The 26,211-nt window shown below is 36.8% G+C and overlaps 1 protein-coding gene across 10 annotated transcripts in view; it reads left to right on the plus strand.

Annotated features, from left to right (window-relative positions):
• Positions 1 to 26,211, plus strand: part of IRAG1 (inositol 1,4,5-triphosphate receptor associated 1) — a 96,154-nt gene that overhangs the window by 48,816 nt on the left and 21,127 nt on the right. For 9 of the 10 annotated variants that reach the window (XR_005627249.1, XM_039707266.1, XM_039707269.1 and 6 more), the window contains 9 exons: positions 10,160 to 10,223; positions 13,176 to 13,253; positions 14,285 to 14,473; positions 19,559 to 19,659; positions 20,825 to 20,895; positions 22,230 to 22,403; positions 23,881 to 23,930; positions 24,351 to 24,392; positions 24,971 to 25,561. Coding sequence is in view for 9 of the 10 variants with exons in the window: in XM_039707266.1 (XP_039563200.1) it covers positions 14,405 to 14,473; positions 19,559 to 19,659; positions 20,825 to 20,895; positions 22,230 to 22,403; positions 23,881 to 23,930; positions 24,351 to 24,392; positions 24,971 to 25,561 (1,098 nt within the window). In the remaining variant the exon portion in view is untranslated. Of the gene's footprint in view, positions 1 to 492; positions 518 to 10,159; positions 10,224 to 13,175; positions 13,254 to 14,284; positions 14,474 to 19,558; positions 19,660 to 20,824; positions 20,896 to 22,229; positions 22,404 to 23,880; positions 23,931 to 24,350; positions 24,393 to 24,970; positions 25,562 to 26,211 lie in introns of those variants that run through there. The other variant, XM_039707271.1, reaches the window with a different exon arrangement.

Consider the following 26,211-nt stretch of genomic DNA (forward strand, 5'->3'; position numbering starts at 1 on the left):
GAGATGTGACTAGAACTATTTTAAAGATTTGGTCTCATTCTATGCTGTTTCTAGCACTTTCCTATTAATTCTTGACATTTTTGCCTTTTTGGCTGCTGCTGAATGCTATTTTCAGGGAACTATTCAAAATTACTCTGAACTCTTTCCTATTAATTCTTGACATTTTTGGCTGCTGCTGAATGCTATTTTCAGGGAACTATTCAAAATTACTCTGAGCCGTTTCCCGACTTGTAAAATGTAATGATGGGCTGTTATTTAAGTGTGTTTTTTATATTTTTTTTCCTCTTGTGCATAGATTTGCCTTTTTTTACCTGACATTTTATTATTCAGGTGCTCAATATTGCCTAAACTACCTTGGCTGTCTTTAGCTCTGATTTTCCCATCTCATCTTTAATCATCAGTACAGACTCACTTTTGCTGATTCTTCAGGACTATGTTGAACACCTCAGTACCCGTGGAAGTGTAATGTCTGCAGCACGCAGTACAACTTCTGTTCTTCTTCCTTCAGTTACAGGAGGTATTTCTCTTTTGTCCTATGGGAGCAGTTTCCTTAAGATGCTTGATAGAAAATTTTGTCAAATCTCTTCTTGAAAAATACGTGTTGCCTGCATTAACATGCTTGTTGATTTCTGTAAAAGAATTTAATGAAATAGCAAAGTTTAGACTGCTGGACAGTCCTGTATTAATTTATCCTTCTTGTATCTGGATCTATTTAGTAATAAAATATTACATTAATTTCTTATCTAGGACAGTTATTATCTAAAAGTTAGGAACTAGGATGAAAGTCTTAAGTGATAATAAAGTTATGAAGCAATCAGTTCTCAAATCAGGAGTTTGTTTTGTTTGGACAGAATAACAAAGCAGTTCAAGGTCAACATCAAAATATTGAAGGAGATGTTTGGAAAGAATGAGCATCCTTCATTGTGTGATTTGTCTCAGTCTCTTTAAGGCTATTTATTTCCCTTCCATTACCTCAGGTAGATAATGCACAGCTTTTTTTTTTTTTTTTCCCTTGCTATTTGCCAGAATGTTGTCCAGAGGCACTCTAAACCCCCAAAACTTTGATTAACAATAAAACTTTTGATGCATTGGTATTTCAGCATTTTATGTGAATAAAACTCTGCTCCTTTTATGTTCTTCTCACATCCCCTATTTCCATTTTAGGTTTTGAGGTAAAAATGTCCTGATGCATTGGTATTTCAGCATTTCTTCTATTAAGATTAGTCTTATCTTGTTAGTCTTATGGTGTTGTTGAAATTACCATGAGTTCCTGTATCTTCTTTTAAGAGACTTTCTAAATAATTTATCCAGTTTTGTATTTTTTATTTCATAATATATTAGAATCATTGAATCTTTTTCATTCCACAATTCTCTACCAGTGTTTTTAACTTTAAATAATGGGTCCCATTACTTCAATGAAACCTTGTTTACTTTATTTGACCTAAAGAAAAGAGAGGTAAGGTAATAAATCTTAATGTTCGTGACTACATACTTATTGTATACAAATTGTTTATAAGTAGGCAAATACAGAATGCCATTTTGACTCATCATATATAGAGCTGTAAAATTAGCAACATCACAATTTCTTAGTAGAGTGATGACAAAAGCAATACTGAGTTCTAGCATAGCTTATAAAGTGCAATGGAGCAGGACTAAGAAACATGAATTTGGGTCAGTTTCACTCAGTATCAAGATGTGATTGCTGCTCCTTTCCCACTTTATCTCCTGGAGAAAAGCAAGGAGACACCAAACTGTCTGCAGCTGCAGTAGAACAAGAGGTGTTGTACAAACTCAGTCATTTGCTGGTTGTGAACTGAAGGACTGAAATGCAATTCCACGCCTTACTCACTGCTCTTACTGCAGATATGGAGCGTCCTGAAAAGACCCGACAATTGCAGTAGGTCTGATATTTCTGTGGCAAATCTTGACCCATGGCATGTTCTGAAGTTTTTTGGTCTCAGAATGTGAATAAAACTCTGCTCCTTTTATGTTCTTCTCACATCCCCTATTTCCATTTTAGGTTTTGAGGTAAAAATGTCAAAACTAGTATATGAAATGCAGCCCCCAAAGTGTAGAATTCTTTCCTTGCAGAAGCAGCTCTCTGGTTTAAGCTCATCTCTTTCCTAGGCCTCCCTGTGCACAACACTGATAAAACCATACCAAATGAGTGTGGGTTTTTTTGAGAGGTTGATGAGATGAGATTGTGCATAAAGCTGGTACATTATTTTTTGGATCAGCTCCTGGATATAATCAGGAATGGAATGGTGTTGGCTAAATAATTTTATCAGGGAAAGATTTTGACAAAGGACATGAGGAACATTTTGCTACATTTGGCGTGTGCTATTCCAGAAGAGCAGAGCTGTTGTTTTCCTCAAAGCTTTTTTCTGAACTGTTTAATTACCCAGAAACGTGTGGGGTTTTGGTACAGAATGTGCCAGTCAATGCATAAAAATTCCTTTTTTTCCTGATAATTTTGATTTTTGTTATTAACTTTCCTAGTCCTAGATTTTGGAAAACAATAATTGAAAATGGCAGAAATAAGGTTAGCAAACTACGTGTTCTCAGAGTGTTGTACCTGGTAGCCTTCTAAAAGAAAATGAGAAATTATTTTTCTTACCATGTTTTCTAGAAGAAGCAAGCCAATAAGGATAATTTCCCAATTAGAGGGCAAATTGTAAAGATTCTGAATCTAGAATTTTAACAAGCAGCCAAAATAGGCCTCACTTTCTTCCTGCCGAGAAGAGTTTAAAAGTAAGAGAAATTCTGTACTGTGTTCACTTAAATAATCAAAGGTTAGCTTTGATGTTTCACATTTTGAAATGCTGAGTTCAGTCTGGTGCATATGCAGAATACATCAGTGTGTCCTTAAAGTGAGGAAACTGCAAGTAGATGGTTAAATTCTCTTTAGGTCCTTGGTGTTAATACCTGGAAGACAGAATGGTTGAGGTGCTTTTGAAGTGGATGGTGTAAGAGAGCATTCACTTCTTTACTTTTTAGGACACCTGAAAAATAAAAGGTTGAATTGCCTTTAGCAAATTTTTGCTGTTTAGCATTACCATGTGCTCCCAGCCTTGAGATTCTGTGGGTAGAGACTTTGTATGATGTAGTGGAAAGGCGGCTCTGGAGTTGGTTTGGGCTGGTTTGTTTGGGTTTTTTTAGGTCCTGGCAATAATCCCTTGTCCCTCATTTTGGATTCCGATGGTGTGCAGAACTTCAAGAGCACAGGAAATGGGGACTTGCTTCTCTTCTCACAAACAACTGCTTGCTTTCATTTTCAGACAATCTTTTCTGCAAGTCAGCAAATCTGTTCTTTCTGAAGAGGTGGAGCAGTGTGCTTTCTCCCTTTCCCCCCACATTAAAATAAAGAGGTCAGGTTAAATTTTCCAGAAGCTACTGCATCTATGTTTCAAATAAGGATAAAAAAAAAGGACAAATTATTTACCCTATTATTTTGGCCGTGGATTATTGATTGCAGCCACTGGCAAATCTCCTTCTGGCCACATATAGTTCAGGCCAAGTAGCTGATTTGGGGATCTAAGAGCAGGAGAGAACCATGACGCTTCTCAAGTCAGATATGCAGCCAGAGATTACCTGAGAGAGGCTTGCAGGTGCTACCTGAGATTGAGTATCCCCTTGGGATAGTGGTGTTTTCAAACCAGAGACAGTAGACAGAGCATTGCTTTTCAGTAATCAGGTAAAGCATCTGTGCAGTCAGTCAGTTGTAATGGTGATATGATGCTCTGCTCTACTAAAAATTTCAGTCAGAACTCAGCTGTCCTCAGTCTTTTAATTTCAAAGCTTTGTTTGCACTGGGAGTTTGGACACAGTGTGATTTTCACACTATGAAGTTATTTGAGCAAGCATTCCCAAACTGATGGACTTTTCCATTTAAATTTAATTTTTAGAAGTTGTGATAGGAAGAGGCAGCATATTTACAGCACAATTAAATTTATGTACTATGTAAAGGCTGCTTGCAAAAGGGTTCATCTCACAAAATTCACCAGATGTTATTTATGACTGAAGTTTAATTCAGTGCTGTGCCTGTATTATAAAATAACCTTTTAAAGAATGCAAATTAATATTTTACAGTGTGAGATATAAGAACAGCCATGTCATGAGCATGCCTGATGGAACAGTCTCTGTGCTAACATCTTGTTTCTGTATGATGTGTGAATTTTGGAGTATTTATTTCACCTCTGTCTTAATTACTACATTTTCCTGTCTAATGCAACACCTTTGCAGCCCTCAAGTTATTGAATCAAATATGCTGTGTTGGTTTCACCTTGAAATTAATAACTGCTTCAATTAGCAAAAGAGGGACTCTGAGGAATTTGTTGCTGATTCAGCATGTGCCTCATTGGAGAGTCCTCCAATTCAATTCATTGCTAACTTGGCCAGTAAAATATACATAGAATATCTTTGCTAAATGCATCAATAACAAAGTGATCTTTCTGCCTCTGAAGATTGTGGGTCTTAGCTTTCAAATACCAGTTAAAAAACAACCAAAACCAAAAAAAACCAACCAAAATCAGGCTTCATCCAAGCTCCTGAAAACCTGCCTTTACATAGTACATAAGTTGAATTGTGCTGTAAATATGCTGCCTCTTATCACACCTTCTAAAAATTAAATTTAAAGGAAAAACTGCATCAGTTTGGGCATGCTTACTGTAAGAACTTCATAGTGTGAAAATAGCACTGTGTGACTACATCTGAAGGGTTCTTGTCAGAAGCATAATCAGTAGCAAGGAATAACACAGCACTCAGAAATCTGTAAATGATTCAGCAATACAGGCAAAACACCTTCTACAAAGTGTGTTTGCAGAATCTTATATTGCATTAATAGATCTTTTGAGAAGAAAAGAGCTTTTGGCTCCAATTTTGATTTGACATCACACCTAATTGCAGCACTGAGGACTTCCTCCCTCACCCCACCTCTTTGGAGAAAACTAAAATTGAACAATCATCCTTTGCATTATTAATCTATTACTATTGGTGGTGGTGGTTTTGTTGTTGCTTCTGCTGTTACACCTGGTTTTAGAGCTAGATATTGACAAGAGAAATTAGTGCTGCTGCTGCCCTCAAAATTGTTTCTAGGAAAAAAGCTTAAGATATGGCATTACAAAATATTGCTGCTTTTCCACACTTCTATATTGTATGCAGGCAGGAAGGAAGAGGTGATATGAGCTTTGCTTTTTCACAGACAGCTAGACCTACAGGTTTCATGTGTGTACTCTAGGAATAAAATTGGACTGTTCCTAGCAAAAGAAACAATTCTTGTGACCTAATATACAGCATCCCTGGATCCAGGTTTGGACATTGCAGCCTGGATGAATGAACTACCAGGTCTGTAGAAAAAAAGTAAGCAGTCAAAATCCACACAATGGCAGCTTATTTGAAGAAGTTGATAGTGAAGATATTCCTGTTCTAGTGTGCAGCAATTTTTGAGAAAACATTCTGTGGACTAGGATCCATAACTCTTTTCTCACAAAAAGGAAGTGAAACACCTTCATCGTGCACTTTTGGCCTGTTCGTTTTTGTAATGCAAAAATAGGTGTCCATGTATCACTAAAGTAAGCAAATATCAATCTGATTGTGTCCAGGTAGGATAAAATGGGAATAAAACACGTGTTGTGCTGCTTTGCCATTTATCTATGCAAGATGGAAAGCCAAGTATAATCTCCCTGCTTGAAAGCCCACAGTTGAATTCTAGATCGCAAAGAAAGCTATTTATTATTGGTTTGTTCAACAAAGTTTGCCCTCTGGGGATACCCTTTGTGATTGGGAAAGAAAGAATTTAGTTTGATTTCTTCATTTGGAAAATTTTTTGCTTGAGTAGCAACAAGACTCTTGGGTCACTAAGCAATAGTGTTCTGTTCTAATTGTCTTCAACATATTTATGTTTCTAAGTCAGGCTGTTAGTAGTTTTTTCCAAATTATGCAAAGTTGATATCCTGCTGCCCTACAAAGCAGAATCATTTATAGAATGTTTCTATGTAGAAATTGCTTTCAAACATTTTGCTTCATATAGAAACCTTAAGGTTTTTCTTTGAAAAGGATGAATTGACACCAAGAAACACTGATTTTTCCCCCCCAATCTTATCTGTCTCCCCTCCACACAAATGTATTTGCTCTCTTTTTACATTTACTAAGAATATAGTCAAGTGGCAATTTGAGAAAATATTGACTCAATCTCCCAACTCTGCCTACACCCTAGACAAAAATAAATGTGTAACTAGAATGTGATATATAATACATCCAGTCCAGACAGCAGAAACATATCTAGGTTTCTCCAAATCTGTGAGAAGGAGTAGAAGAAAGAAACCCACGTGACTGTGTGGCTGAGTACATGATGCTCATTTAGGCAAAAGCACGTTGGGTGGTATTATCATCTCCTGGTATTCTGAGTGGTGCAGTTTCTGTTGGGAGATTTATCAGTGCACAGGTCCTGCATCAGAGGGGTCCCTCAGCACCACACAACAAGACTGGCACTGCCTCCTAAACAATTCTACTTCTAAATAGGAAGTTGTCTAGGAGGAGGAAGAGAGCAACATATTTTACTCACATATAATTTCAACTTTTTTTTTTTTAACTATCCTGTTTTAACTTCACTGCCTTTATGTTGTAATAGACTTTTTTCCAGGTACTTCCTAGCTCTGGGTGTGTTTTGAACTGCCCTCCTGTATGACACCAAGTGTACTGTTCTCCCACTCTTATCTTCACACTTTCTTATATGCTGTTTCTTATGCTTAGAAATCCTTATTCTCCATTCTAAATATCCTCCCACTCTATATTCACATTCTTCGTTTAAATTGCATTTCCTTAAAGTCTATAAAAAATAATCTGCAAGTTAAGAAATATAGCAACTATGCCTTGAAATCTGTCTTCTGATCATCAGATTTGCTCCTGTTGGCTGAATTCTTTAACTTATGCATTAATACTGAATAAACCAGAGATTCATTCTTCCTTAATATCACATGTACCATCTTTTTCACTACATATATATATAAAATTTTATTTTAAAGTATGCCAAAGTTCACACTAACTGGTTTCCTAGAGGTCACCTGCCTGAGCAGTGCTTTTTGTTGTCTTCTTGCTTTTCCGGCTGAAAGCTCACTGATGGGAAAAAAAAAAAAATTAGGTCAGTAAGATATCATTCTTATAAGAGAGCTGAGTCCAGTATTTTAGGTGCAGTCTTTACCAGATAAAATTACCATTTTGGAGTTCTGTCTCAAGGATATTTGTTCAAAGTAACGCCCCAGAATGAATAAAAACTACAAGTGAACAAAAAAATAGGTTTTCCTGAACTTGTATGCAATTCTTAAAACCATTTGTTTTCACAGAGAGGTTGTGCTGCTTATAACCTCATTTCTGTGTATTCTTTTTTTTTTTTTTGCTAGATAAAAGAACCTTGAAAATAAAAAAAAAAACTGCATCCAAACCAGAGTAATTTATAAAAGTTTGATTCATGCGACATTGACTCCTACTTGCCCCTAAAAAAAAAAAAAATTGGAATTGGGAAATTTTCAGGCTGTCTAAACTAGGCTTTCCTTAAAAGAAATACCTTTTTTTGAAAATCTGGGTCTACTAGTTTAAAAAGCTAGTGAAATACTGCTCCTCATTGTTTCTAAAATACGTACATTCTTCATCTGTTTGCTGATTGTCTGCAGCATAACATTCAGCCTAAAATTCTTGCAAGACAGAAAAAGTTGTTATAAGCCACTCCTTTAGATGCTTTGCTGCAAGAGAAATAAATCTAAACACTGACTGCTAACAAAACAAACTGTAAAAACATTGCTAAAACAAATGAAGCTGACATTTTACAGGATGAAAAGTGCTATTTTTGAACACAGTTATGATCTTTTAGTAAGTCTTAAATTTCCATTTAGCTATGTTAAAATATTGTCTGTGAGTGAAATTGGTCCAATTGCTTTTTCTCTTACTGTATCAAGGAAAAGCTAAAGCTGGGACCACAATGGATCCTCTGGGAGTGAAGTGCAGAACTCCCAGAATAAGTTTCACTAAACTCTTTTGGAATTAGTTTTAGATTTCCTTAAACTGTGATGTAAATTTTTGATCATAACCAAACCAAATGCCTTGTTGTAGGGGTTGGCCTTATTGATAATGGAACAGCATCACCTTTCACCCCCGAACTTTTTGGTTTTCAGTCTCAACAATGTCATAACTACCCATTCATGGAGATATTCTCCCAGGATGCATGTCAGGCTGGACATGCATCAAAACATTTCACTTTCTGCCTGACCTAACTTTTCCTTTCTCTCATTCAAGCAGCTTATTGAAAACCATCCAGTTTTATGTGTTCCTGAACTATGAGGAAAACAGGAAGCAGAAAAGGAGATTCTTTCCTGTCATACTGCTCTGTAAATCAAGTCCTACATGTGTAGCTCGTAGTTTCAGGGAAGTCTGTAACCATTGAGTTTGAGGGGAGTTTTTTAGAAATTGTGTTTTCCTTCAGCTTTCTCTAATTTCTTCCTTTAAAATATTTTTTGTGATAGAATTATTTACATTTAACCCTTGTCTCTGAGGCTGCAACCTGGAAGTGTTCTGATTGTTAGAAAGTATTATTGAATTCACTCAGGAATCTCAATAGTCAGGAATTAATCCCTGAATAAGAACAGATCTTTTGGATTCACACAGTGGTTGCACATACACTGCATGCCTCAGTGGAATTGTTCTGTATCCTAAAAACAGAAACACCACTTTGTGTTCCAGGTTTTACCTTGAGCAATTGTGTGGATGTTGGTGTGGGTGGAACTCACTCATTAAGGTTATCACAGAGGTGTCTTATTTTTGTCCTGGAACTATGACTCTGTTGTTTCGTAAATTGGCTGAAGCAGGATCTTAATATCTTGCAAATTTAAGTATTTACCATGAAAACCACTCTTTAGTCATAAAAATGAGATGCAATAGGAAACTATTAGTCAATTTTTTTCCTGTGTTGCAGACAATAAAGAAAATGTCTTCCAATTTCCATGTAGGACCTTTTGTCACAAAGGGCAAGAATGTACATGAGTCAGCTTCAGTTGGGATTCTTTTTCCTTTTCTCAGTGAATGTTCCTATTTTACAAAGTTCTTGGAGTCCTAATGCAAAATTTCAAAGTGTTTCTATTAAGATATTCTGCATCTGTTTTTAGGGGGTTTGTGGTTTTTTTTTAAATTGTGTTGTGATTTGGGGTTTTTAAAGTTTTAGGGGGATAGTTAATATATGCCAACAAACTGTGTACCTTAATCTATATTAATGCTTTGTCTTTGAAAACATGTTTCTGGTACAAACATAAGAAAAATGCCCTGTTTTGCTCAGACTTTGTTTGAAGGAAGTTTACTGGGTCTTGAGTACTTCAAAGCTGAAAAACCTAATTCAAAATGTTATGTGAATTCTATATATTTTTACAGCTATACAAAATGGAGTGGAAAAAGTTACCTTTTTAGTTTGGTAACTTTTTACAACCACTGTACAGGACAACAAAGAAAAAAGTTGCAAAAAGTCACTCAGAATTCAGCTGCTGCATCGTGAGCAAGCAGCTCCTGTTATTGACAAATGAGGCTTGACCACAGGCAGCATGAGGTCAAGAAATATTAATAAAATGCTTTCTTAACTGGTTATTTCTGCCCTTTGTGTTCCCTTTCTGACACATGGCAGATGATTTGGGGTCAGGTGCCCAGCTATCAGTGGGGATGGAGTGAAGCACCTTTCTCTGATCCTTTGCTGCCACAGATTCAGCTGTGACTCAGCCAGGGGAAGTTAACTGATTATACTTAACTTTCTCTACTATGGTAAAATAAGTTGCAGAGAGAACACACTGAAAGCCAAGGGCCTCTAAATACTTTTCCCTTTTATGGAATAGAGCTCCCAGAGCTCTCCATTTCCTGGAGATTGTACTCTAAGCCTACACAGTGGTAAAAGAAAGTTCTCTGCATTCACTGATCTGTATCTGACTACAAATTTGAGCTCAGGGTATAATTTTTTTCCTAACTATTTTAAGAAGTAAGTTTATAATAACAGACCAAAATGTTAAAAGCACTCCATCCTCTCTGTTATTTCTTTTTCTTATTTTTTTCCTTTAGATTGTCTCCTCTTAGTGTGGGAATGAGCAGAATTTGGTGACTTGGATAGGTAACTTGTGTTTAACTCATTTTGTAGGTGCACAAGGCTCGTGCATACTGAAATTGTAGACCTTCACCCACATCCACTCTGCCTGTGACATGTGAGTTATCTGTACAAGTATTTAATTTTAAAAGGTAATTTTGAAGCTTTTGTCATTTCTGAAAGAATGGAGTTTTTGGGGGAGATCATTTACTTTGATAAAACACTAGAATAATCTAATTACATCCTTTGATAAGATAGAGGCAGGCCAGAGAGAGCTTGACCAATGGAGAAAAAAAAGAAAAATAGAAATAAGAGGATCTTGAAATCATCTCAGTGCCTAGGATGCTAGTATGTGTTCGTGCACCTTAACTGTTTTTAAAGTGCAGGTGCATTTTTAATATCTCTTTTCAGTGTCTTCAGGGCCAATAATTACACGTGTTTCAGTTGGTCCCTCACTGAATTGCACATATTATTAACATAATTTTCTTCTTTGATTGAAGCATGTTTATCCTTGTGGAAAGGAGACGAAGCTGGCAGAGCTAATGGTAGCATGATTCCAAATGCTGTTCAGCAGGCAGGTGAACCAGGCTTAGAAGCAGGCTAGTCAAGCTCTGCACATTCTAGCTCAGGCTGTCAGCTAGATTTGTAAATAGAGGTGTGAATTTCTGTAAGCTCCAAGACTGCACTCTGCTCTAATGCTCTGCTGAAAAAGAAAAAATGTACCTTCCAGTGACATAAATTTTCCAAGGACATTTCTTTATGCTCTATCTACATTTCTGAGATGCAGATAAGCTTCTCTAATTCTTGTAGAGTGTTCTCACAAAGCCCCTTGTTTCTATGTATTTTGACTCCATGTGACACTCAGTGGGGCTGTTTTCATAAGGTAATTTCAGCAGTGATGGAAGAACATTTATTCACTAATAGTTAGGTTTTCATATTTTCTAACCCTCTGCCTTTCCTACCAGTATAGAAGACAGTAACTGATCAGAAAATGGCAGAACTCATTGCAGAGCATGGTGTATCCACTTGCATTTACAGTATATGATGTTTGTGCTGGTTAACATCATAGTCTTTAAAAAATATGGGCTACTGACTTTAAGAACACTGCACGGGTTAAAATTAAGCTTTCAGACTGAAAGTTAATAATTTTAGAGTTCTCAATCGTATAGTTTATTAATTGAACTACATGCTTATACTGAAATACCAAAATGCAGTCCCCCTCACTTTGGCAGTGTAGTGGACTGCAGCAATGCAGTTAAGGTGTGCAGAGATGGTGTTTGATTTGAGAAGCCTAGGAATATGAATAATTATGTGTAAGCTTTCACTGCTCCAATATAGTCCTCAGCACTGGGGTTTTCTGGAGTGGTACTAGGAAAAAATGGAAAGTCAGAAGGAGAAATTTTCCTACTGATCGGCACAGAGATTTGAAGCTTATTCCTGTTTGCGAGATATCTCTGTAAGGAAATCAGAGTAGGGCTCTAATTGTGTTAGAGACAGCCTGAACTCAGTCCACTCCAAATCTGGGGGTTGTTAAGGTGGCATAAATTCATCTTTCTACCCTCCTTTTTCCCTTGGCTGTACTTTCTGTGCTGCATCTCTAGGACAACACAGCTCGGGATTTGTCCCTTTCTATTCTTAGACAAGCCTGCTGATTTATTTCTTTTTCTTTCAAAGTTTTTTTTTCTTTTTAGATCTGAAAAATGAACTGAAACTTGATGTGCTTAATAGCTCTTTCTTGCTTCAAGATAAGCTACATTACTTTTTAAAGTTTAGTATGTGCTAAGAACTCAGCTAAGACTGAGAATAAACCACTTTGCAATAGCTTCTACAATTCCATGTAGGACTGCAAACATGCTTTGGCCATGACTTGAAACATTCCTGATTTTTCAGGCCCAGCATTGGGTTGAGTGTATCAGAACCATAATAAATTCATAAGGCAAACACTAAGAGGGATTAGACAAATAGCCAGATTTTTTTTTTCTCTTTTTTTTTTTTTCCAGTTTGAATTTGGGTTCTTACAAACTCAGAAATTGTGTAAAATGCCAGGATTTTGTTACAGAGATGAAAAGCAAGTCTGTGTCAATTTTTTTAGCTACCGTGTTTCCATCTCAGCTTCTTGTGTTGCTAATAGTTGGTGACTGGGTTTGATACAAAAAAACTTAATTATTGAAACACTCAGGCATTCAGTATCTGTCTAATCTGTGGATTTATTAAAATATACATAATCATAAATATGTCTTTTCCACCCTAATAGGGACTTTAATTGTTTTGCCTTAATAGCCATTTAAAAAGATTTAATTCATAGAAAATTTTCTCTACTACTCTTTGAAGTCAGAGGTGGGTAAAATCGTGATACAAGCATGAACTACCACTTACTTTTGTAAAGTTAGAAAATCACCTGAAACAGGCACAAAAATGTCTATAAAAGCTTGAAACATGCAGTCCCTACAGCATGCACTGCTCCGAAAAATCCTTATGCCCACTGTTCAAAAAGAGTTTGTATCTTGGTCTTCATAATGATGTCACATTTTTCAGAGCTGTTATTGAGGAACTGAAATGATATAATTATTTTTTCCTGAACACACCAATACTTGTGTAGGATCATTTTTACAATCTATTCATTCTGCACTATCATGTGAGAGGGCCTTGTATTCCTCGTCTAGTGAAAGAGAAAATTAAGTTTCCAACATAATGTGAAATGAACATAATAAAAGCAGGGGTCTTAGCTGCTTCTGTAGTCTAGAGTTTTCACACATTCTGTAGGTTTTACAACACAGATTTTCTTCTGTGAGAGCTGAGGTGAGGCACTTGTCACTACTGAGACTGTGTCAGTGTTTCTTGTGAATGGTTTTGCCTCTTTTTGCTTTTATTTTAAAGCAACAGATGTATTTTGACAAATGTAATTGGCAACCTCAAAAAACCAACATGTTCCTGAATACATTTCTTTGCCCACCCCTGAAATGGAAGGGAAAAGTGTAGCAGGTTAATGTCCAGTGCAGTAGTGAGGAGTTCCCAGTGGAGACACAGTGTGTGCACCAGGTGGCCTCAGCTGCGTGTGTGTGACCTGCAGGCACCGCCGGGGAGCGCAGTGATGCATTCGTGAGGACACTGATGAGGACAGCTCCCTGATTCCTGGGCAGGTGCCACAGTAAGTATTGCAACCACCCCCTGCCACTCTAAGGACTGATTTGTGCTTTGCACTGCTGATCCTCAGACTTTGGTACAGGCTTTCATGCTGATGTTACCCTTGTGAATGCATTGCCTCCCCTTGATACTAATAATGAGAGTTTTCTCAGCTAATAGGTAGTTTGTGGGTTTTTTTCCTTCTTTGGGCATTTCTGCTGTTTTGCTTTGGAAGTGTCTTGCACCTTGTTGTCTTGTGCAGAGGTACACCAAGTCTTTTCACAATTCACCTTGCTCAAAGGAGAAGTGCCACCCTCTAGGGTTCAAGTTTTGGTCCTCTGAGATCATGCTCTGTAGCATGAAGGCTATTAGTCACTAAAAGGCATATTATGGAATAGATGACTGAGAAGGGACCCTGGCAATATCTGTCAGTATCTGAAGGCAGGTGTCAGAGGATGGATCCAGACTCTCCTCGGTGGTGTTTAGCAACAGGACAAGAGGCAAGGGCAGAAATTGATGCACAGGAAGGTCCATGTGAGGAAAAACTTCTTCACTGTGCATGTGATTGTGCACTGGAAAAGATTGTCCAGAGAACCTGTGGAGTCTCCCTCACTGGAGAACTTTCAAGAACTTTCTGGATGCAGTTCTGTTCCCTGAGGTCTGGGATGACCCAGCTTGAACAGGGAGGTTGGACAAGATGACCCCTGTGGTCCCTTCCAACCTGAACTATTCTGCTGTTCTGTGATATCCAGGATATGATAACAGGATGCTGTTTACTTCTTAGAAGATATTTAGAAAAGGCAGTTTGGTCACATCATAGTGACAAATGAAAATTGTAAAATGGAGGAAAGAGATGGAAATAGCAACAAGAACAGAAGGTTGTCTGTTTTGAATGCGTTTGCTAAGTTATACTTGACCTTGAAAGCTTGAGTTAATAAAACACAAGATAGCATTTTTAATTTAAACCTTAATACTGTTTATTATTGTAAAGTGATCTCAGTTTTTGAGCATAGAGTTTTAAATGGATTTGATTTGTATTTTTGGCATCTAACCCAGCCTGCAGATCACGAGGCCTCCCAGAGCTTATGCCTTCAGGCTAACTTGAAACAGATACTGCCAGCAGTGCATGATCCTCTTAGTCAACCTTGCAGCTCCACGTGCTTCACGCTGCCCACCATGCCAACCTTACCTGAAGACAAGGGACAAGCAAAAGAGGCCCAGCACAACAGCTCTCCTCCAGCCAAAGTAAGCTCTCTTACTTACAAAGGTGTTTTCTGACACTTGCTGGAAACCTGAGGCTGAAACGTGTTTGTGTTTATTTAGGGGCTTATAAAATCAAATCTATTTGTTGCTCTGTATTAGGGTGTTTTGCTCAATTGATGAAGCTATGAATGGTCCTTCAGTTGAAATCCTTTGAGTTCCTCAAATATTTTATAGCCTAAGGGATGAGAACTTAAATTGCTCAAGCAGTTGTTTATCATTTTGAACTGGAGGCTTATAAATGGTTCAGAACAGACAGACATATATCAAAGCTGTCCAAAAATGTCCTTTCTGATGTTATGAAATAAAACTTTAAACTTTGAGAACAGAACTTAGGCTTGCACTTCAACAACTAGTGTTGTTTTTACAGATATAGAAGATGTTATGCAACTTGTGTGTGTGAAAGATGGACATGGGCATTTTTGGTTTGCAGTCTTGCTCAGTGCTTTATTTGCCACAGCAGAAGATGAACATACACTGGAGCTATACAGAGGCAGATGGATGTTCCTCAGGCATTTCATCAGTTTGCTTCAGATTTGCATGGAATCTACATGTTTTTACATGTTTTCATTCCAGATAAACACTTAAAAATCAATAACAGATGGATCTTCCCCATTTTCATTAATCTATACCACAGATAAAAAGTAGCTTCATACTTTAATAAACTGGGGTTGGATTTTTTTGTCAGTTGTTAGCTTAGCTGAAGAAAGAACCATTACTGTGATTAAGAAATCACAGGTTATCCACATAGTTAGTTTTTATGCAAACTGGTGTAAAGAAAGAGGATTTATAGTCTGGCACATCCTCAGTTAAAGATGTGACACTGTCATTAGGTTTGGGGACACTACATTCCAGACTTTAGGTGAAAACATCCGCTACTTTAACATTGTTGGAAAATATTGCCAGCAGTGAGCTCTGCACTGATTTGTCCTGCCTTCCATCTAAACTGCACATGGTGCTGAGTGTTAGTTTCCTGCCTTAAGATAAACACCCCAGCAGTTGGATACAAGTTCATCAAGACTACCATCTGATAGCATCTATTAGCTGAAGATGATTTTATTGGGGTTTTTTAACTCGCCTATGTGAAAAGTATTTTAGTACAAAGGACTTGCTGTATAAAACATATCCGGAGATGAAAAATATGAAAATTTAGCAGACATCAGTGATTCTAATCCTGAATTTGCTTGTCAAGTGGGAGAAATGAAAATTTCCAGTCTCCTAATATAAAAGCATTAAATTTTTAATACATTTTCCAGGCCTTTTAGATGTAGGTCTTAAATGAACTGTGGTAATGTGATAGTTCATGAATCAGGTCACTGTGCAAAATGCTTCATTTTAGATAAGTGATTATTTTTATGCCCAAAATCACAGTGGAGTGATTTTAACCAACACACTGCTCATAAGCCTGCTTAAGGTTTGCCACTAGCCAGTGTTGTGAAAACTTGATCTTGTTCATAGCTCTTGTCACTCTAGGCTTTTGCTGCAGGTCAAGCTCTACAGCATGACTGTAAGTCACTCTAAGTATAACAGCTTATTGTGAGATAAGGACTTGCAAGCAAGGAGAGGGCATCCAAAGGAGCTAAAAGCTGGTGATTTTGTTTTCTGCCACTCAACAGAATTTTCCAAGTCTGGAATTTCATCTCATCTAGAGTGCTGTCTGGTGTCTAACTTCCTTGTTCTGTTTCAGGAGGCTTTCCCCCACCTTTTTCCTACATGCCCAAATGCACAGAGATTGCAAAACAGTTCTGACAAAAAGAAAATGAACCTTATATCACATGTAGCTTTCTGCATGCTTCAAGTGTGATCATGCTTTTACATAATGGGAAGACCTGGGTTCTGTGTCTCAAAATCATTTTGAGAGAACAAATGTGGGTTTTCATTTCAGTATTTCTTACAGCAGCCTGGGTTTTTCTGAAGTTCAATCCAGACTTTTAATTCTTTTAATTAATATCTAAGAATATGGCCAGGTGGCAGAGGATTTTCTGTTTCCTGTTGTTGTTTTTTTTGTTTGTTTGTTTGTTTTTGTTTGTTTGGTTTTTTGTTGCAGTTGGGTGTTGGTTTTTTTTGTGGTTTTTTTTTGGTTTTTTTTTTTTTTGTTATTCTGGATTTTTTTCCCCAGTGCTTTAAAGAATTTAGTTGTTATACAGTGAAGCTCTGTCATCTGACTGCCTGGCATGGTAGGTCTTTCAGCAGAGTATCGTTGTATTTCTTCTCCCCTCACCATCCCGTTAACGTAAAAATAATCTCAATTTTTCTGGATTAGAGACATTTCAAAAGCACATTCTCTGTATGCTTAGTGAGGGCCTGGTAGAACTTAACAGCCAGAATGTCTGGAGGTTCTGCTTCCATCCCTGATGCTCTTGGCTGTTCTGTTATGAACCAAACTGCCTGTGCCACCCTCTCAGCCCTGCACACGCTTCCCTGCCAGTCTGGATGGCTCCTGATCACCCTTAGGGAGCAGTTCCCACCTGAGCCACCTGAGAGGTGGAGTCAGTTTTACCCTAATTTTTGTGGAGGGGAGGACTTGGGACAAAAAGGAAGCAAAGACTTGCGTAGCAGGGAGCTACTGGTAGTAGATGAGGCAACTGTTGGGAATAGCTGAGGAGCAGATGGGTCTGGAAGCTCCCAATGGAGCAGAGTTAAAGGCACACAAGGTGATGGAAATCTTCTGTGACATCTCTGTGCAGTTGTACAACACTGCAGTGTTGTGAGGCAGCTAAAGCTTCCTGTTAAAGCTTCTCTTCCAAGGCCTGTATAGAGCAGCCTGAGCACTCCTCAGTGTATAACAATTCCTTTTGATTGGAGCCAGCTGGCCCTGCAAAGAGCTTCCTGCTCTGGCTCTTCCTGCCCCTCTCCTGGACAGTGCAGGAGGCCATGAGGTTTCACTTGTGTAGAAGCTGAACTCCTATAGCTGCTGACCAGAATTAATGTTTTCTACCTGACCTGAACTAGCCTTGACTGCAAACTCTTTTTTTTTTGTCTTTTCTTCTTTTTTTTTCTTTTTCTTTTTTTTTTCTTTTTAATGAGCTGCTTTTAGAGTCCTAAAATGGGCTTGAGTGACTTCAAGGCTGATGTTACATCATTCAGAAGTTTTTGTTTTCTGGCAGTCAGTCATGAGATTATTATAAACACTGTGCATGTGTATCCAGCTGATTTGCCCTGCAAGCAGGGGAGTCAACTGAGTTTTGTCATTGACAAAAATATATTGTCACTTTTAATATTTTCAAGAATATTACTAAAAATTGATTTCAAGCTATTGTCATAAAATGTCACTTGTGCATTGAATCACATATGCTTTGGGATTCTAACATTTTCAGAATTGCAAGGATATTTTTCCTAAATTTAAATCTTCACAGTGTTTTCTTGGCAGGTTCCCCATCCTGCTCTCCTGTGACTGACAAAGTGAACTTGCTAAGGAAGTTCATATGAGATTTGAGAGTATGGAAGTGCGAAGCTGCTTGAAACAAATTTTAGTAAAAAATTTATGCTATTTACAGTAGAATCAAGAATCCTAACTCAGATGTCCAAATCAAGGCATATTTCATTGCCTTTGAGAGGTAGAAGGGTTATTCTATGTCTTTTAATATTATGCCATTTCCCAAGTATTCTAGAGTCCTTTTAGTTGTTCAGAAAATGTGTTATTTCAACAAGAATAAAATGCAGCACTGGGAGAGATGTTGCAAGGAGTTCTATGGTAAATTACAGACATTAGCAGTCAAGTAAAAACCAGCTTCTTTATGGAATAGTAGAGAATGCTTTAGGATAGAAGGGACCTTTAAGGTCATCCAGCTCCAACTGCCCTGTTATGGACAGGGACACCTTCCACTAGACCAGGTAGCTCAGAGCCCCACCCAACCCGGCCTGGAACACTTCCAGAGTCTAAACCTGACTTGCTAAACTGTGACTTTATTACATGCTTCATTCTGTTAATGCCTGAATTAGTGCTATTGCAACAGATTTTTCTTACCTGTATAACAAATTTCTTGTGAAAGCTTTGGGCTGTAGTTTCAAGAAAATTGTAGACTCCAAATAACAAACTAAACCAAAACTCTTATATATATATATATATATATATATATATCAGTGCTTAGCAGAAGCAATTAGGATCTGAGGATTTACAAGTTATTCTTTAAATTTTACAAGTCACTTTACAGCAGTCCACTGCCACTGCTGGGAAAGTTTCCCTTCAGCTGTTTTCTGGTTTTAATCTGAATACAGTGTTTGGGGTAGAAGTAATCATTTTCTTACCACATATGAGGCATCCACATTAATTTATGCCAGCCTGATGCACCTCCACTTGTGATATCTCACAGGAAATGGATTCCTTTTTTTCAGCTGAGTGGTATAATTATGCAGGTGTGAGATTAAGTTCTTGAGGCAAGGTCTCATTTTTAAGCAGGCAAGCACATATTAATATTCAGTACCAGCTTGCCAGTTTCTTTTAGCACTTAAAAATTATATTTTATTTTAGGAAATATTTGAATTATATTTTTTTACAATATGTTTCCAAGTAATTTGAGGGAAAACCATGTGGAGCTCTTAACAAGATAACTTTAAATTATTTTCTGGGGTTTTGGGTATCATGTGTACACTTAATACTGTGTTTATTCAAGCTTTCATTATACATTACTATCATTTGGAAGGTTTGTGTGCTTAATTTAGCCCTCTTATACGGAGCTGCTTTTCACTCTTGCATTCAGCTCATAAACTCACCAAACTCTTGGACATGTACTTCACTCAAGGAATGGTTTGCTGTGTGTAAAACCAGACTGTCTGCCTTTTTAAAGCTTTCTCCTTAGCTCCATGCTGATTGAATTTAGCTTGCATGCATTAAAAGTTCTTAAAGAAAACAGATATTTCAGGTCTCCATTGTGTCTTTTGAGTAATTAAAGTATAGGCCTCTAATTCATGTTTCTTTTGTCAAATTACAGCTAATTATATCTTATTACAATTACTTTTTCTTTTTTAGGTAAATTGAGAAATACACATTGTTTTCCACACAGACAGTCAATGTTCAGTGGTTTGAATTTCTGCTTAACTACATTTTTATATTTTTCACACATCATTCAGGAAACAACTTTTGAAGGGACAACATGCAGCACACCTTCTATTGTTCTTCCAGAGAATGCTGTCACGCCAGATGTAGAAATTGATAAAAATCTGGTTAACAGGTACTGTATAATACATTACCAATCCATCCATAAATGTCAGGGACTGTGTTTCTGAAAATTGCTTTGAAATGGATGTTGTATGAAAATATTAATGCTGCATCTCTGTGATTTGGTCATAGTGCCTTTGCATTTTGAGAATGGTATTTGGAACAGGAATATAATCGAGACTAAAAGAGCAGAGTTACACAGAATACTGAGCCTGGCAACCCCACTCACTGAGCTGCGCAACTTAAATATCTACTTTGAGCACTGTAATACAATGGGGTTTGAAGCAGTTTTTGGTTCACATAGGTGGGACAAGAATACCACCTTGAGGTTAAGCATAAGTGAAAGTAAGTCATTGACTAGAAACAGTAATCCTGTTTGAAGTTGAAAACTTCAATGCAGTTTTGAGTTGAATTAGGGTTATCATACTTACTGTGATAAATTACATGTGCTTCCTGACCTGGGCTCTTTAATTTTAATCACCTGCCACTAAACTTAAAATATGGGGAAAAAGCATATCAGAAAATATATTTCATAAATCTATAATTTGTTTGTATTTTTAAAATTGTGCTTCTCCAAACCTCAAGATTAGTTTAGAGCCAGAATTTATATACAGCCATTCAAAAGCAGAATTATTTGTGGGATTGGTATTTATATTTCTGCTGTTGTTTGAGACTTAACTGGTTTGCAGTTTAGAAAGATACTATGGGAGTGTCAATGTGGGAGCCTAAGGAATTATTTAGCTATAAAATTTACTTTCTGAATTTTTATTGCTTCTTAAAGACTAAGTTTTTTGGGGTTTTTTTTGTTGGTGGTTGTTTTTTTGGTGTTTTTTAGTGTTGTTGGTTGGTTTTTGGGTTTTTTATTATATGCCATTCTTACATGATTTTTAAGTCATGGTAATAATCAAATGAAATGTAGGGGTTTTTTCCTGAGAAATCAGGTTCACAGTGAATGAGATGAATAGAACTTTGTCATATCAGTTTCTCCAATTTTCCTTGTTTCTGCAATCTCCTCCATTTTCCAGTTGTTTGGAGGTGAGAGGAACTACAAGAAATGCTTTTTGTCTTTGTTTTTAAATCAAAGAGCTTTCTTTTTAATATTAATTTTAATAGATAATCAGGACCTCTTTTTGATGCTATGCTCCCATAATTTTTTTCTTGTTCACTTTTCTCTCTAGGCCTCGGAGTCCTCATAGGAGACATTCTAACCGTGCCACCAGGAATTCAACAAGTTCACTGACTTCTGTTGGTAAGAAGTGATTATTCATTTCAACTAGGATGTATTCTCAGAAAATGTGACATGCAATGAAAACTTGTATAGAGAGTCTGACTGTGTAGACCATAATTTTTTTCTCTGTGTATGCTGTGTAATGCACGCACAGGGAATGCTGGTGGGATGTTGAATTGTGATCATGAGTTTGTAAGTGGACTGCATGCAGACCAATTAAAGGAAATACACACATTCTTACTTTCAGAAAGTTGTTAATTGGTGCATTAGCTTAACATCTTTAGAGGGCTCAACATATACATGCTTTATTTCTTGTAGAATACAAAATACTGGTTTTGCTACACTTGAGCTTCTCTTTTGTTGGCACAGGGAAAGTGTCATGAGAAGTCTGTCTCTCAAACTTCCAATACATAAATCTGAGTTTAAACCAAAACAGATATTTCACTGAAAATAGATTGCTTTAGAATACTCAATCTGTAAGTATGGTTTTTGACATCCTTGAAATTGAACTAAATTTGAGGACATTACAGCCAAAGGACTTCTCCCTCCCCCTGAAAAAAATCAATCAAAAACCAATAGTGAAACAACTCCACACCCACAAGCAAAAAACTCTTGAGTTTTTGCTGCTTGCTTACATCCTTAGCTTTTCTGAAAACTGATGGTTCTATAATGGCTCTTGTCAATTTTTAAAATATTTTTCTTATGTTACCTGATGACTTTCCTCCCCCACATCCAAGCTGTTCTTTAGATGTTCATAAAAGCTATTTATACTGACTCACACAGAAAGGGCCTTTCTGACAACTGCCTGCCTTCTTTGCTGCATCATAGGCTGGAGAATTGTAAAAATTGGTGCTCAAATTCTAGTGTTTTCAACCAATTTAAATGCCACAGATTAATGGCGTGTTAAATTAATTGTTAAAACTATTGTGCATAAATATTTGCTGGGTAAGTTTGTGGGTTCTTAGCCTTGAAAAACTGAACATGAAAGTTCCATGAAGCTCAGTCTACAACAGAAATGCCATTACTGTTAGTTGAGGTGAATTTAATGACACTTTTATTTAGAAATGAGAAACTGCATTGGAGACACAGCTAGGAAAGCCAGTTTCACATATTCAGAGAATTTTTAATCACAGTGAATTAATCTTAATGGGTTACCTGTGGTTTTGAGGGCTTGCTCTAAGCTTGAGATTGTAAAAATGTAAGAAATGAGCAGACATTTTTTTTTGTTACATGCAAGCTCAAATCTAAATTTATAGCTGTAAATTTACAGGCTTGTTTTGAACTTGTTGCTCTCACATGCCACAATATAACTGGAAATGGAAGGTCCAGCTCTAATTCTGACATTTTCTACACAGACAATAGTGGTCATGTGATTGATCTGGTGAATGATCCACTACCAGATGTCAAAATATCAGAGGAAGACAAAAAGAAGAACCTTGAATTGTTAGAAGAAGCAAAGAAAGTGAGTGAGAGGTTCCTAACACGCAGAGGCAGAAAGTCAAGAAGCAGCCTCTCAGAGTCACCCACAGGTAGGGGCAGATCGTGAAAACCAGATTTTATATTCTCCTTCAAACATCTCTAAAGGCAAACATCTCCTATAATCTATACCTTGCTGCTGTTGCCATACACTTGGTTAATTTGAAAGTCAGAATCCCTCATGTTCTCCGCAAGGTTCCACTTCACACAGAAAATGACCTGTCCATGTACCCAGATGTGTCAAGGTAAAATGGTGTAAAGTTATACTGCAAACAGTGTAACAAGAAAGCATTAAGTATTTCTATTAAAAAGTGAAAAATGCTCACAAATTGTTGTTTGAATTAAATTCTAGTGGCTAGAATTCATTCTGCTGAAAAAACATTCCCTCCAGACACAATTACACTGCCTCTTACTCTGAACATAGCCATAAACTGAGCTAAATGGACCAGATACTCCTTTAAAAACAGCAGAATAAAATGTTCTGTTCTAGAATGTCAATTGAAATTATTTTTCCTTTTACACGAAGTGTTTGAAAACTGGAACAAAATGCCATTTTACCATGAAATAGGACTTTCATTTTGCTTTGAAATGTCAGTTCAAACAAAGTTCTGTCTTACAATTGGCCTGGCACTCTCTGGAGGGAAAAAACCCTCCACAACTATACATCACTTCTTCTCTTTACTAAATTCCTCATTAATCTTCTCTTGTGCTGCGTCTCCTCAGTGCTTCTAGTACCAGAAAAATGAGGAGAACAAGGATTTCCTGTATCAATAGAAATTTATCCATTTTTGATAAGTATAAAACATGAAACTTACTCTAAACTCCAAATTGCCAAGTACAACCTGACAATTAAAAGGACTTGTCAGGTTCTGGACAAACACATGACTGTCTATGATATTGATGTTTTAATCTCATCTGAATTCTAAAAACACAGAAGGTTCAAGCCTATAAAGTAAAATCACCTTTTCGTTTTGTTTTTTGTCTGTGTTCTAATGAAGCGGTTTCCCCTACTCTTAGTCTAAAATTTTCACCTATAGCATCTCAGAGCAACTCTCTCACTCCTCCACTTCCATCAGGTAAAATGATCATGAATCATTAAGGGAGAAAAAGACCTCTAAGATTATCAAATCCAATCATTTGCAGGCTCAAACTCAAGCTCACCAAAAAAGTATTTGTTTAGTATTTCTTGAGAAGAGTAGATTTAAGCATCTAGTCCTGAACATAAGCTCCTTAATGCATACAAAATATATTTTTTGCATATAGATATTTTTATAATAGTTTTATTCCTGTGATCTTGCAAGCTCACATGTTCTATTTTTTAAATTTTTTGAATAACAGAGTTTTGAGAAGATTTAATGATCTTTCACTTGATATGTGTTTGATTTTTTTTTTAATAGTATTTTTGACATTTGAATTTTTGTCCTTCATGTATTATGGGAAACTGTGCACATATGTGTTTGTTAATGTTATAGCAGTAAAAGTTTTGAGCAAAATATCAGGATATGCCCTAATTATGTGTGTATCTTTCAGGGTTGGATGCATGCACAACCACTAGTATTGAGTCAGTATCTCCAGGGCAGGTAAGGGCTGAATAGTCTGTGCAATAAGACTGGTTATTACCACACTATATTATAATATGCTGCATTTTAGTACCTGATAAAAATTGTGTGTTTAGAACATCATTTTATAGACCAAAATTGGATTACTGGTATTTTCTCTGTATAGCAAGGGACAAATAATTATTTAGTCTGAAGACAGAAATTTATGAAGTAACAGGACCTGAAAGATCATGAAGATATGTTAAGTGTAGAAAATAGAAGATGCAATATAACCTTAATCTATGAAAAAGCTAATCCCTAAAGTTACTTCATAAATGAATATAGCAAGCAATGTAAAAAATATGAGATTCAAAGTTCAGCCATTAATATCTATATCTAATGTTTGTAGCATAGGTGTGAAACAGAACCTTGTAAGCAGTTTTTTCAATTTTTTTTTTCTAGAATAACAGAATTGTGAAAGAGGATGACAAGCAAACTGCAGAGGTAAGTATTTCCCATTGAGAGCTGAGCAAAGTCTGCTGGTTTGTCTTAGCACACATATGATTTACTGATGGGACTAAAAATGCTGAAAGATTGTTCACTGGGTGAAAAGAAAATTACACTGCTTTAAGAAATTAGGAAGCACCTGCAAAAGAAATAGAGGACAGTGAGCTTACCACTTGATCTTTCCATCCTATCATGCACCCTGCTCCAGCTCAATTAAAATCAATGCACTAAAAAACTTCATAAGTAAAGTGAAAATATCTACTATAGCCATTTCTGTGTATGTCAGTGGTTTAGACTTTCCATGACATTAGCATGCTGAGGAGCTTGGCTTTAGGAGGATTGATGTGATGGACTCTGGAAAAGGAGAGGTTAACTCAAAAGTTCAGAGAGGAGATTCCAAATTCAGTATTCTTTAAGTGCCTTTTAAAAATTATTTCTTTTGTCAACATCACATATTCAAAAGCAAATGTCACTGAAAAGGAAATGGCTTTTTACAATGAAAATCTGTCCTTGGGCAGGGGAAAAGAGGAATCTGGATTTGAGTCTCTGTTTCATGTGTGTCCCTGTACTTTCAGAATGCTGCAAAAGGATTAATTGATCGAAGGCAGAATGATCAAAGAAAGATTTCTCAGGGAAGGTTGGTTCCTCGTTCTGCTGGCTTTGAAAACTCCAAAGAGAAGCTCTCAGACCAAAAGGAAAACTTTGATCCACGTAAACATATGGATACTTTACCTAAATTCTCCCCTTCAGCTGGTGATGGTGGCAGAATGTCTCTTAATACTTGCATGAATGTTTGTGAAAATGAACTTGGAAAATCATTCCTCAAGAAAGGGAAAGAAAATGATGTTCCTTTAAGAACCCATCTACCAGGACCAGGAATAGGAAATATGGACTCAAAGCTAAAAATTCCTGTTCCAGAAATGAGAGACCATAAAATTCCATGTAAACCAGAATTTAAACTGTGTGGACTGCGTCCTCCTCTATTACGGGCTGTGTCCTGGGATAGCTTGGAGCCTGGACAGAAAGAGAAAACCCCTTTAAAATTACCATCTGAGGAAGATAAAAGCTTTCTTGGTAATAAATCCAGCAATCAGTTAAAAGCATTCAAAGACCTTCAAATCCAAGTTCAGCCAGTTCGAATGCAGAAGCTGACAAAGCTCAGGGAGGTAAGTCCTGTCATCAGCTGTATCCTGTTATAAAAAGTCATTTTCATACCCTACTAAACTTTCAGCATGTTTAGTAGTATTTTTATCACTGCAAGAAACATACAATGATAAAATGGGAAACAGTTTCAGCATAATCAGTACAGGATTGTACAACATTTTTCTTTTGCAGCTGTGCTAAACTGTAACCTGTAAGTAAATTCCATGGAATTACTCTATTTCTTAGTTCTCTTCAGGTATGCAGCAAGTGCACTGTGGTACTTCAGGGTGTACATATGCATGTGCTCTTGCATGTCTACATTTGCAAGATCTCAGAGGACAGGAAATGGGTTTGTAATGATTAGTTGATTATTGAACCTTCTCAGAAAATGTCTCAAAGTGTTCAGAGCTGTAGAACTGGGCATTTCTGACAGCAAGGGCATGTAGAACATGCCCAAACTTACTATTCCTAATTATAACTTGCTGCAAATTTGCCAGCTTCTAAATGAAAAGACTTGGGCTGCAATATCTGTTAACTAATCTATTGTTAAATAATTTTCTAAATGACTAATAAATTTAAGAATTAAACCCTAAGAAAAAAAGCAGAAATTTCATTAAAACCAAAAGAAAGCAGTGAACATCTCTATTGCTAATAATGACTTTTGAAAGAAAAA

This window comes from Passer montanus, unplaced genomic scaffold (genome assembly GCF_014805655.1).
Source record: "Passer montanus isolate IOZ18808 unplaced genomic scaffold, ASM1480565v1 scaffold2, whole genome shotgun sequence".
Taxonomy (NCBI): Eukaryota; Metazoa; Chordata; class Aves; order Passeriformes; family Passeridae; genus Passer; species Passer montanus.